A 14,589-nucleotide genomic window follows, 5' to 3' on the forward strand; every position below is an offset into this window, starting at 1 on the left:
TTTAGAGCTGTAAAATATTTAAGAATGTTATGACAATGTTATCTCATTTTTATGAGAAATGTTATAGTATGTTAAATTATGTGATATTTAATATGTAATGCAATATACAGTATATATATTTTAAGTCAGAACTATTAGAATTATTAGAATAATTATTTTTTCCCTAATTTCTGTTTAACTAAGAGCGCATTTTTTCAACATATTTCTGAACATAATCGTTTTAATAACTCATTTCCAATAACTGATTTATTTTATCTTTGCAATGATGACAGTACATAATATTTGACTAGATATTTTTCAAGACACTTCTATACAGCTTAAAGTGACATTTAAAGGCTTAACTGGGTTAATTAGGTTAACTAGGCAAGTTAGGGTAGTTAGGCAAGTTATTGTATAACGATGGTTTGTTTATTTACAAATAAATATTGTCAGATCATAACAAAGTATAAATCAATTAGTTGCTTATATATTTAGTTTTTTATGTAAATGTATAATTATTTTTTTATTTAAATGATTTATGACTGGTTTTATGTTCAACGATCGCAATTCTAAAAATGAAACCGTCAGTAAATCAGTAAATATTACCACTACTGACCTAGAATAAACACAATGACAATAAACATTTAATCAACTGACCTGCAGTCAAGCTTTTCCAGCTCAAAGTGTGGGTTGAAGTTTAAGACGATCCGCTGGGATGGTTCGGGCGCTGTGATCACCCATCTGCAATTCTGGTGAGGCGGGTACTCCAGCGGGTAACCAGGTGTAGTGATGTACCCTGCATCACTGGCATCAAAACTCCCACCACACGGTTCTGTGGAGATAAAATGTGAAATACGTGATTTGCCAGCACTGTGAAAAAAAGTTTGACTGCTTCAATCTGTGCAAACTTAATTACATTTTAACTTCAAACCAGTTCATTTGGACGGTCATTTTTCAAACTGACTGAAGTGATTTGGTACAAATTAATCAATATGACACAAATGATTCTGAGCGACTCAAAGGAAATAGCTGACCTCTGCAAGTCAATAAGTGAAGCAGTCACGACTTGACAACTAAAAGCCTCAATTCTGTGTCCCCACGTTCAGCACAAATCAACACAAGCTGGAAATTCAAAGAATCTCCTGTCTCTAGTGTCAAATGTGCCTGTCCAAGCTGTCATCTACCATACAACCGCATTACTATCAAGCAATCTGCAAACATTAAGACACAAGCTTCACCAGTATCTCCACAATAAAGAGTAAAAAAACACTCGATGACAAAGAACTAACTATTTAGTGACAGGAAGTGTGTCTGCATGAGGTCAAAGGTCAACCCAATGGTGCGGAGAACGGCCACAAAGACGCCTTTCTAAGTGGAAAGCGCATAGATAGTGCACTCATTCGCTCTTTCTCCCCTGTCTGTGTTTACCATTCTCTTCCCGAACAAGCCCTCGGCTCCCACAGCTCAAATAATTGATATGGCGCTCATTTATTATTGCTCTGATCGTAGTATTGAGGCACAGCTGTTTAACCTCTGCTAGCACGGTACAATGTCGGCGAGCAATGAACACACATGTTCGAGGAGAGGCGGCGTATGAATGTTTTAACGCGCACAGGCACTGAATGATTTAACTGAGCTTCGAGAAGTAGTCCAAAAAGGTACAGTGTGTTAAAGAATGTTTTTGTCCAGGAAATTATAGTTTGAAGGGTCCAATTATGTTATTTTATTAGATGGAGACAAAAATGGGAAAAATAGTTTATGTAATTAATAAATAATGATGGGGTATTAATTCTTTTCGAATAAATCAATGAACTGGAATAGGCATGGGCTGGTATAAGATTCAGACAGTATGTTAACCCCTGATAAAAACATCACGTTATTGTGATTACTGCTTTAAAATATACACTTTTTAAATGTCTGGGTAAAAAACAAAACCTTTTGTTTCCCTTTTGATCATAATATATTTTATTTTGAGAAACTTTTAAATATTTTGGAGCAGTAAACATGTCAGGCTAAATATTTCAAATGAATCATTCAGACTTCTGCTGTCTTCATTAGTTTCAAAAACATGGATTTTATTGCAATTTAAAACGACATCTCTGGATTTCTTTTGTCCTAAAAACTTAAAACGAAACCTTACATATGCCATATAATATGCTGTATAACAGAAAATTTTGCCAGTTTTAAAACCTTTACTTTTTCAAACCGTGGTATACCTTGAAACTGGTTATCGTCCCATGCCTGGACTGGAGTCAATTATTCTGCTTAAACTATGGTTACTACAACTAAAGTCATTGTCTATATGTACTATTTCACCACATTTCACGTCATTGAATTTTTTATTTAAACCACTGCTGTGTGTACGGATAGTTACTTATACTGTAATTTAGTCATTACCTGCCTGGAACTACTTTAATTTTTATATTTATCAGACAATACCTGCACACCTCAGTATGTCAATCAGCCAATTAGAATGCATTCAACAGCTTAGTCATTTAAAATATATTGGTAACACGTTATAGGTCACAATTGAGGGTATTAACAAACCGTTAACTAACACTACTAGCTTAATATACTACTAATTATCTGTTTATTAATAGTCAGTAAAGTAGAAGTTGGGTTTAGGTTTTGGGTAGGATTAGAGATGTACACTATCTGACAGAAGTCTTCTTGCCTATCCAAATTTTGAGAACAACAAATAACTTGACTTCTAGTTGATCATTTGGTATCAGAAGTGGCTTATATGAAAGGCAAAGGCCTCTATTTTACTTATTTTACTTACGCTTATTTTACCAACATAAAATATGATCATGTCTTGCTTTTTATTTATTTAATTAGGACAGTAAGGTTTGACTTTGCCTAAACAAAAGTCTTGTTATTTAACAGAAAAAATGTACAGTATAGAATATAAAGTCATAATGCAGTGGAAAAATAATTAATATTGTGTATGACTCTCATGATTTTGAACAGCTGCATCCATACATCTCTGCAATGACTCAAATCACTTATTAAAAAAGACATCTGGAATGGCAAAGAAAGCATTCTTGCTGGACTCCCAGAGTTCATCAAGATTCTTTGGATTCATCTTTAATGCCTTCTCCTTCATCTTACCCCAGACATGCTCAATAATGTTGAAGTCTGGTGACTGGGCAGGCCAATCTTGGAGCACCTTGACCTTCTTTGCTTTCAGGAACTTTCATGTGGAGGCTGAAGTATGAGGATCTGCTATCCTGCAGAAGAATTTGCCCTCTTTTGTGATTTGTAGTGTAATGGGCAGCACAAATGTCTTGATTGATACCTCAGGCTATTGATGTTAACATCCACTCTTCAGATCTTAGCAAACCAAAGGAACAACAATTGCTTGTAGATGAAAGCACAATCACCCAAAGCTTGATGAATCAATCCTGTGGTGCCGGATTGTGTGTGGTCCTGCTCATCTGTTACTGTACGCCAGCAGTGGCCAGGCAGGAACGGACACAGGCACGCATTTTGCTGCCGTTACTTGAAATTCACAACAAATACACCGCAACCGACATGCACAGAGCTGATGTTGTAGCGTCACACATAGCGGCCCAGTGGGGACGCTGGGAAGGAGTTCAGAGGAAGTGAAAGCTTTGATTGACAGTTTGAGGTCTGTGGCTGGTTTCCACAGCGCTTTCTGTGAACAATTACAACTCATCTGTATTGCATACTTGATCTCTCACACTCAGTCACCGACTTTTCTCACCGTCAGAAAACAAGATGGATGTGGTGGGATGCGACCTCTTCATACCTTGCGGATTTACGCCGCATGCAAAGCACACTGCAAGTAAACCAGACAAAATGCATCCTAATTCTGAAACAGAGCAGAGCACTCACCTTTGCTCTAACACAGTGACTTGTCAAATATTGAACAGGGCGACGACATGAGGTGTTCGCAACATAACAGAATTTCAAATTCAGAGTTTTTGGAAAGCTATGATGACAAGAGAGGTGTTAGACTGTACTTAACATGATGGACTGGACTTAAAGCCCAGTCATCTTTCGCTTTTTATACAGAACTCACAACAGAAAACATGACCACAGAAAAAAGTGTGTTTATAGTTTTAGAATAAAAACTGATCACATTTTTTTTATTTCCTTTTTCTGTTAAAAAACAAAATAAGTTATTTTAAACAATGTTGGCAACCTATAACCATTGACTTCCATAGTATTTGTTTTTCCCACTATGGTTAACTTCTATAGTATTTGTTTTTCCTACTATGGTTGACATTTCATAGTATTTGTTTTTCCTACTATCGTTAACCTCCATAGTATTTGTTTTTCCTACTATGGTTAACTTCCATAGTATTTGTTTTTGCTACTTTGGTTGACTTCCATAGTATTTGTTTTTCCTACTATGGTTGACTTACATGGTATTTGTTTTTCCAGCTATGGGTGTCAATGGTTAGGTATCTAAAGTTTTTTAAATTATTTACTTTTGTGTTTGGAACCACTTGAGGGTGAGTTAATAGTAATTTGTGTTGTTGATGTATTTGTGTATGACGTGTTTGACAGTTTCTGGTGTGCTGTGGTTTTACTAAAACAGTTTTTAGGATAAAACAATCTCTGTAGACTTTATAACTTTTTCCCATTCAGTGGATGTGTATCATAAAAAGTAACATAAAAAAAAGATTGACTTTGTTGAAAATTGAATTGATTGGCTTGAGCACATCGTTAATGCACAGATTTGATAATGCGTGTAGATTTCAAAGTACAATTAGTTAAAACGACACAATTATTAACTTTTTTGTTCAATCACCTTAAACTTGCAAAAACAATTATGTTAACTTAATCAATTTGTGTTGGGACCAATTAGTGTTGTGTAGATCACCTCAAAACAGTTGTATAGATTAGTGGTTCCCAAAGTGGGGGTCGTGAGACATTAAAGGGAGGGTCGCATGGTGATTTCCAAAATCTAATTAATTGTATTAAACCATTAGAACTACCATATGTTATCCATAACCTACTGAAGCTAAAAATTGTAGCTTATAGTTTCAGCCTTTTGATTTTTTTTTCTATTGGATTGGATTGCAACTCTTGGGTTGATTACATTGTATTAAAGATGCAGCATTAGCATCAAATGCAGCACATTGATTTTATGGCACCAGGTTAAACTTTCTGGCATTGTTATCTTAGTATATGTTTTTTTCTACTTTTCACATCAATGACTACAGGTATCTACATTTTAAAAAAAAAAAATTACTTTTGGGTTTGGAACAACTTGAGGATGAGTAAATAGTGAGTATTTATTTTAGACCTGCACAATATATCTTTTCAGAATCGATATCGCAATGCAATCATTTGCAATAGGCACATCTTGAGTACATGCAATGTTGAGTCTGAATTAAAATCGATCATTTCACAATTGTTTTTTGAGGTATGTGACTGTTTGAGGCTTTTAAATTTGTACCATTTATAACTTTGACAAATTAATAAAGATTCATTTTATTAAATTGTTTATTACCCGTTATTACCTGTTTAATATATAAAATGGTGATGCTAACATTATTTTATGCGATGTTGATGTATTTGTAAATGACATTTTTGACAGTTACTGGTGTTCTGTGCTTTTACTGGAATAGTTTTTAGGATAAAAACTCTGTATTTTCTATAACTCTGTATAGTCTATAACTTTTTCCCAGTCAGTGGGTTTGTATGATAAAACAGTAACAATAAAAAGATTGACTTTGTTGTAAATTTTATTGATTGGATTGAGCACATCGTTAATGCACTGATTGAGCAGATCAAGACCTTCAACACTCCTAAAGTGACAGTGGATAAATTTTAAAAATTTGGTCAGGCAAGGCCGTGTTTGATTTAAATACTGTTGTTATATGTTTGTTGCTATAATTAGCTAACAGTTTATTTCCTGTTGCTTCTTGGTGTGCTTTTGTATCTTGGGTTTCTGTACTATCTACTTGTTAAGTGTGACATCACACGAAGCGGCTTCCAGGTCCAATCATTTTCTTAAACTGTATGAGGAGGCTCATCAAATGTTAATAATAAACATTTACAAAGTGATGTAATACTTTTCGAAAATCACAATCGCAAAATATCCATGCCTAATTTCCGACAGCTAGAAAGTGATTAATTTTTTATAAATTGTGTACATGTGTACAATGTGTACACAATGGTTTTATATAACATTCACTTTAATGCGTGATAGGACTAAAAGTGGTCATAAACGAATATTTTCTCAATTCAAATGACACGTCATGACTTAACAAGCGGATTTCAGAACCTGTAGGTTTTAAACAAGATTGAAGGACTCAATTAGTTTGATCAGGTGGGTTTAATTTGGGTTGGAACTAAACTGTGCAGATCTGCGGCTACAGGTAAGTATGTTGAAGCAGGATTGCAATTACACTATTCAGGGTTGAAGCCCTCTAGGAACTAGGTTTGAAACCCCTAGTATTTATAACAAATGCAAAAACATTGGTTACACTGAAACCCCATTAATGGGAAACATTGTGTTATGACTAAAAAGTGATGCCAAAGATGTGCAAAGAGTTAAACATTAAATTCCCTCCGACATTGCTACACAGACACACACATGCAGATTGTTGTGTTCTTTGCTTGCATCAGATCTCAAGCAGTTTCTAAGTGTCCCACAACAAGACACTCAAGACAGCATGTCAAGCTAAAAATAACCCACGTTTTAAAAACACATCTCAGGGCTCTTGAGTTCAGTTCCATTCTGTTGCACTTCATCCAGCTGTTTTTCAACACCACACCAATGTACACAGATCTCATCCGAACTGGGTTAGGCTAAAACAGGTCAACTATAGTCATTCAGGAAATCTTACTTAGTAGTTGATTTCAAAAAGAAGTATATTTTGCACCAAATGCACTCTTGGCTGTGCCTGAACAATCCCAGCATCATCACTTTCTCATATGTTCAGGGTCGATTCGTTTGTGTATGCAGAAATAAGAGGAGGGTCGACAGGCTGACGGCTCTCATTAGGAGGTGTTTTTCCTCCCTGAGCATTGGTTCTCAACAGAACCGGTCTGACAGTGCAGAGATTCATTTCCGCTCCATTCAGAGAGAGCGACAGATACTGCAGTAGTGTTGTGTTGCTGTGTGTGTGGTGGCCTCATGAATTATTGTGTCTGTACTGCTAAAAGAGTCTATCCATCTACAGGCTCTGCCACATGCTATCACAGCAGTACACAGCCCTGGCGAATGGGCCACAGTAAACATCCGGTTTGTGTATGGGGGGACTTTAGATGCATTTGCCATTCTTGTGAATGATTTGCTATGCACCAAATACAACTGAAAGTTATATGTTGGGGAATGGAAATGCAGGTTACCCAGAAAATAGACTGTAAATACAAAAATGTCTCCGTTTGCTTCCACTGCTCAAAAATGAAACCAAAACATCCCAGGTTTGGCCGCTAATAGCTTTAGAATGATAATGAAGATCATTTTGAAACCAGAGTCATACATTTGTAAGCATGAGAAGCAGTGTTGGGTAAGTTACTTTAAAAAGTAATGAAAGCTTCAGCGAAGGTTCTACCAGGAAGACTAATTCTATGTCATTCTTCATAATATCAATTCAGCCAATAATAATCAAGCGAGCTATATAAATAAGCTGTCTAAACAATTTATTTTGCTGTTCATAGGTGAAGTTCCCTTCATCCCCCATCACCACCAGGTTGGGCCCTGCCTTCATCTTCGGGCAGTATTTGTCAGGTCTTCACGAGACCCGCATCATTGATGGGGCTTATGCCAAAGGACTACACACAAAGGACAGTGACTGAAATAGCAATGTTTTACACTTTCTCAATAAATGGTAAAACGTTTATCCGTCTTTCTGGTAGAAATAGATTACAAATTATTGATTACTACTGGAAATTTGTAGTCTGATTACATTACAGATTACTTAATGTAAAAAGTAATCATTACTAATTACTTTACTTTGAAGTTACTTTTAAAACATAAAAAAATCTACCTTTAAAAATACCAAATAAATCCCAGATCTTTTAATATTCAATGAAAAGCATTACAATGGGTTGATCACAGCAGCTCGACATATTCAAAAGACTTAAAGAGTTCAACCAAAACTTCTCTCATCATTCACTTGTTCCAAGCCTGTTTTTTTGTTTGTTAGTTTTTTAACAAAAGAAGACTAGAAAACTAGATACCTGAAACCATTGACATCCATACTATGAAAAAACACTTCAATGTTTGGCTGTTCTGTGTTCGTCTACAGTAGTTAGTCAACCGAAATGTGTATATTTCATACAAAGCATGAAGCTGATCAGTCAGTTTTTGTTGCGAGACTAGCAGTTTTCAACTAGGGCTCCTGGAAAATGCGAGCACACTCCATATATACTCCATATGCGCATGCAATATGCGCTCCCGATATGCGCGCACATAAAAGATAAGATATGTGAACTGCCCCAAGCATCTATGCTTCTCTTCACATGCAGAAGATCCCTTCACTCTTGTTCATGCACAAAAACCTAATTTAGCCTGTTTTGGCAGAGTTGGGCCGCCATGTTTTTGGGTGCCGTTGTACTCCTTAAAGACTATTCACATTGACGTTGAAAGTTTTTTTTAAGTCAGGACATTAAATACATTTCACAACAATATTTTTGTTGTTACGCACAATAAAATCAAAGTAATGTCTGTATTACCACTTGAAGAAGAAGCAACCGCTCTCGACATTTCAGCTCGCGTTCTTCAGCAATTGAAAAGCACATGCTTATTAACTGACGTTGCAGTAAAAAACGTGATTGAAAGGTATTTTTTTCTTATAAAAACTTTAATTGTAACGCAAGTAACGCAATTACATTGATTTTAGAAACTGTAATCAAATTACACACATTTAAAAAGTAATTAATTACATTACTGCATTCCTCAAAAATGTAATTAGAATACAGTATTGTGTTACTGTGAATCGTGTTACACCCAACTCTGGTAATTAGCATGATTACCAAAGTGAAATAAGATTTTGGAGTTTGGCTCACATCCCATTTATTTATTTATTTTCTTTATGAAATAGGTGGTTTCATGAAGGCAAACACAACCAATCCCTGGTGATCATTATCATTCTAAAGCTATCAGTGGCCATACATGGGATGTATTGGCTTAACTTTTGAGCAGTGGAAGCAAACAGAGACGTGTTGTTTGATAAGACAGTTAAAATAATTTTTAAAAAATTACATAGAAAGTAAGAATAACGAAAACAACATGGACTTAAACATTGCGAATACTACATCCACACCACTAGGTGTCAGTATAAATCAATCAGTGTAATAAGTCAACTGCCTTATTAGAGGTCACAACAATTACTGCAAGCGCTGGCAACTGAACTGCATCAATTGCAACAACAAATGTCTAAGTAAAAACCTTGTGAGTTACATCCCACACTACATCAAACTGTCACGGTGTTCAATAGAAACCAAATCTTCTAATAGAGCTCCTTCGATTGGCAAAATCAAACAAATCAATTGCTTTGATTTTAGGTCAAATCAATAGTATTGTCTATCCTCACAAAGCGTAAGACTCAGCACATGGATGCTCACTGTTCAACACAACCCCAGTCAGCTGGGTCTTCTGCTGAGTACACACAACAACAGCCACAGATCTCATCCTGTCAGAGCTTCCGGTGTCGGTACTTTGTCAATTCGCACAGGCCCGCTCCTCTCCTCTGTTCAGATACGAGTCGTCTCTCCCCGCCTCACTTCCTGCAGGATTGAGGATGCTGCCGGTGGGTAGGCCTGCCGTCGGCCCCCACGCTCCAGGGCCATAAGTAACTGTAAACGGTGCTGAGCAGGTGGGTGGAGGAATGAGAATGGAGCTGCATTATTTATGGGTTTCTTGCTTGTTTTGAATTTCATCCCGATAGCACTGTTTCAGCACTTTTCCAGAGCCTGCCACACGAGAGTGAGTGAACGAATGCCGGCACATTTGCTGGCGCGAATACAAATATCTGACCTTCTTTCAGCTGATTTACAAGCCCATTTTCTGCTGAGGGAGTGCCAATATTACCCATTACACGAGACGGGAAAGAGAAGAAAACAGTGCGGTGAGCAGACATGACAACAAACTGCAGTGATTTACAAAATAGCAGTTGTTGTTGGAGATTAAGAGCATTTACCAGTTCAAATAGACAATACATCGCAAGAACTCTCGAGATACTAATTGTCCCATCGCTCAGACTGAAACTTTGGTTCCTGCTTAAACTCTCCGGTTCTATAGAAAACTCTATCAGAATCTTGTTTCATCCCAATCTGCACTCAGATACACACAATCTGAAGAGAACAGACATGGAATGCATCTCCCTGAACTCATCTGTTAATCTGATATCAAACTCTGAGGACTGTGGAACAACAGAAGTTGCCAGAAGTCCACATCTGCCTTTCATCAGTATCAATAGTCTAAGAGGGCTCAGAGGAGGTGCTGCTGGAAGAAACCTAACGCTACACACACACATACAGAGAGAGAGAGAGAGAGAGAGAGAGAGAGAGAGAAAGAGAGAACGAGAGAGAGAGAGTGAGACTACAAGCAGGTGACTCAAATTAAGAGCTGGATAAACAACTCAAAAGTGAAACTCAGAACCAATCGGCTAGAAAACCAAAGATGTGCATATGGAAAATGAAATAAGCTCAGAGCCACTGAACAGCAGAAAACGAACATGACAAATGGGCTTAGCAGGGATCCGATGAAACTTTAAAGAGATCCCATTCACTCTGTACGCCACGGAAAACAACCAGCGCCAGGAGAGAATTGCTCTCATATTCCCTCGGAAATTCGGCACGACACGCGGCAGTCTCGCTTCCAAAGCAGCTACCCGTGGAGTTTGCCGCGCTAGCTATAGTTTCTCTGGAGCGCGTTGAGGATCTGCAGGTGGTCAGGTGTGTCTGCACAGCTGCACAAGCAGGTAATCAATCGTAGCGTTCCCTCCAGGCACAGGTGGCCAAGGCTTTGCCAACAGCACGCTCTTTTGCACTTGAACCAGTAGGCACACCAAGAAAATATGGAAAAGCATCCGGACACAGCGTTTCTCAGGCTCAAACATGTAGATTTACACGCATCTGCATGTTACCACCACACACTGCTCGACAGCCATAACCGCCGCCACGGGAGAGGAGCTGGAAAATATCAGCAGCTGACTGGCGGAAGTCAATAAGGTTTCTCATTTTCACTGAGCGAGCATCTGCTGATGAATAGCTGATATTTAATAGCAGTGATGAGACACTTAGAGCTCCGGCGCTCTGTCTTATTACATTCTGTCCGCACTAGAACAAGAGGCTTGAGCCCCCCTATCGTCTAGCGTGTGCTTCATCAGCTGCTGAGTCCAGCTCACTTCAGTAGGGCTTCCTGTCCCAGCAGTAGATGGCTAAGCCATTCTCCCGCTCTCAAAAGCATTCATGCGTCTGATTCAGACCGTCTGAAGCTTAACAGGACTAATTAAGGCACTGTTGTTGTGTTGGAGAGATAGCTGGGCTTTTAGAAAGACCCCCGTGGAGAGCTCTCTCTTGGATCAGGTGCAGATCCCAACACAGATCTGTTGAGTCTGGCAGTACTTCCATCGACATTTGGTTGAAAAATTAAGCAAATGCTAGTCCAAAAGGACTTTACTTGTGGAAAAATATGTCAAAAGAGACAAAAAAGTTTAAGAACAAAGCTTAAATTAAACAATGTTCCCCAAAATGACACTTGTGTCTATGTTTATACCCCTTCGGGATTTTCAGTGGAACACAAAGGGACACATTTGGAGGTCTTCACTCACTTTGTTTGTCTGAAGTAAAGATGGAACAGAAGTGAATGGTGACTGAAACTGTCAATCCTAAACCATTTGCCTCCTTTTGTTTTCCACAGAAGGCAGTTTCAAACAAAATTAGCGTGAGTAAATGATGACACAATATTTATATTTGAGAGAACAAATCCCGCTTTAAGTAGTTTATCTCATGTGTTCTGACCGGGAAATGACTCAATTTATATTATTCATGTTATTTCCATAACTACTCAGCATAAGTACTTTAAAAAATATTTAGTAAGGCTGTTTAACTATTTCGTATTGTCATATTTATAGCTATTGGGTGTAGTTCCTTTTGAGATATATAATAAAGACTCTAGAAAAATGAGTTTAAAATAATGATAAACATAAAACTAGTCATACTGTATTGTCACAAAGACGTGTGGACTACCACCACAATAAAAAGGCCCTTTAAAAGTCCCCTTGAAACTGTTTAGCATTAGTTTTCTCTTAAAATTGAAACAAGAAATCACAGGGAATCCGTGAAAAATAACTTATTTTACGCAAGTTTAAAATCGTTTATAAAAGCCACACGTAGCTTCCCACCAGAACTGCGAACATGTGCGACCGTTACTTAGTTTGTTTCTGTTAATAGATGCCTCAGTGTATATTTGGTAAAATTGAGTTATCAGTCAGACAGTGTATAATAAATCCCGCTAGTAAAACTCTCAGCATGAAAATCTGTCTTCCAAAATGAGAATCATCAGCAATTAGTGCAAAAATGTCAAACCAGGTCATTAACATATGAAAATATCAACTTATAGCTTATGTTTAAACGTATGTACCATTTATATAGCCCATTGGCCAAAATGTTTGTTACATTCTGTATCTGCGCTGATCCTCTTCATGATAGTCACTGGAGGTGCTTCATGTGCCCGCGGCTGCACAAATACAGTCGTCAAGACTAAGTAACCATGACACGAGAACACCATGACTGGAAAAACACCGTAAATGATGGGTTACGACTTTGTAGATTAGGAGGTAAATATATATATATATATATATATATATATATATATATATATATATATATATATATATATATATATATATATATATATATATATATATATATATATATCATACGTTTGAGGGTTTAGGTGACAAGTTGCTTAATTTTGGACCCCAATCGTATTGCGGAGGGAATCTACTGCGTAATTTACTCAGGAGTTCATATGTGCGTTTTTGAAGAAAAAAATATATTCTTAAAAACAAAACAAGAAATCATATTACATAGTTATTTAAAATGCAAAACTGGTGTTTGGAAAGCATGTAGTGGAGTACAGTATGAAGCGTAGCGTTTGTGGGTGCTCATGCCGAGCGCGCGTCACCTCCAGCGGGCAGGAGACTGCCAGCGCACGAGATGAGCTTTCACCAAAATCACACTAATACAAACTGGAACTAGAATACGAGAGGCTCGTCCTTTCAGTTTGCTAGTTTACTTCTTCCTCATTTTCCAGCCAGGGTTAATAATAAATGTTAAATGTTGCACATTTTGGCGTTTTTTGTCTGACAGTTAGGTACGAAAATATACCTAGTCAAAATTCAATATAAATGCCTATAATTATGAATAATTTAATACACAGCTTATATGCCTACTACATTGTCACCTAAAAACATAAGCGTGAATTCGAACCTGCACTGACAAATACAACTAAAAAAAGAGAAAATATAAAAAAACAAGAACTTACCCTCCTGTCCATAAACTAATGCCGCACACAAGACAAGTAAAGATCCACAGAGCTTTGCGAATAAATCCATCTTTCCTGGGTGAATGTTCACCCAGCGCGCGTAGAGGAAAAAGCTGAAGTTCTTGTGATGTTCTTTGTAAATGTTCTTCTCCACTGATGTTGTATCCACTTGTGTCTTTGAGTCCGATTACAATATCTTCCGCTTGATTTCTCGGTGTGCTTCAAAATGCTGGATGCGTAAATTCAACCCAGGCTGTTTAACATCTCCGGTTGTATCCTAAACAAAAGCAACGCAAACAAAACAAAAAAGGCTAAACCGCTTTCTCTTTAAAAGCCAGAGTTCAGAGCGAAAACATATTTTGGCTTGATTTCCTCGAGCTACAGCGGCGCGCGAGTGAACGAGGAGTGAGGTGAGCCGCGCGTTCTCTCGCCTTCCAACCCAAGTGACATGGAGCGTTTTCCCGATCTTGTCGCCTCAGAATCCACCACCAAGCGCTCTATATCTCGCATATGAGAAACACTATCAGAGAAAGGCAGCTCGGATGTGGTCTTCCGTACAGTGGGTCCGTGACTGAAGTCTTGGGATAGAGATCCTCCGCGCGCTGTCTCTTTGGCACTGCGCGTCTCTGCGTTTGAGCGCTGAGTCTTGCGCGGCAGCAGCATGTGGATGTAATAGCATTAAGGACGGGCGCAGCTATCGCATTACAGTCAGCACCTCGGCCCGCCTCTCCAGTCTCTGATTAAAGACCAGCCACTAGTCCCGCAGTTACGCTATAAAAAGGCGAGCGAGGGAAACACAAGCGTCCACAGCCACACGGGCTCGTCAAACGCTCGTGGCTGTGCGAAACCACAAGGTGGTTTGGAGAGTTTCTTCAAGGTGGTAGACGATGTAGGCTACACGCTGACAAATAATGAGGTTTAAAAAGTCCTTTTAAAGTCTCATTTAAATATTTAGCGTCTCATTAATGAACAAAGCGACTTTTTTAGATCAAAGTTTTCAAATATTCACAGCACTGTGAAAAAAATTAAGAAGTATTAATTAACAATTATTTAGATTTGGCAGCTTATTAATTGCCTAACTTTTCCAAAACCCTTTAAAATATTAAGAAACTTTTCAGAAAACAAACAAA

General features: G+C 37.8%; 1 protein-coding gene across 3 annotated transcripts in view; it reads right to left on the reverse strand.

Moving 5' to 3' along the window:
* nrp2b (neuropilin 2b) overlaps positions 1-14,136 on the reverse strand; it is a 140,196-nt gene extending 126,060 nt beyond the window's left edge. For 2 of the 3 annotated variants that reach the window (XR_015498801.1, XM_087266282.1), the window contains exons 1-2: positions 13,460-14,136; positions 637-811 (exon numbers count right to left, since the gene is read on the reverse strand). Coding sequence is in view for 2 of the 3 variants with exons in the window: in XM_087266282.1 (XP_087122408.1) it covers positions 637-811; positions 13,460-13,529 (245 nt within the window). In the remaining variant the exon portion in view is untranslated. 3 annotated transcript variants of the gene reach the window in all.
* Between the last annotated feature and the right edge of the window lie 453 nt (positions 14,137-14,589).

This window comes from Danio rerio, chromosome 9, assembly GCF_052040795.2.
Source record: "Danio rerio strain M-AB ecotype USA chromosome 9, GRCz13ab, whole genome shotgun sequence".
Taxonomy (NCBI): Eukaryota; Metazoa; Chordata; class Actinopteri; order Cypriniformes; family Danionidae; genus Danio; species Danio rerio.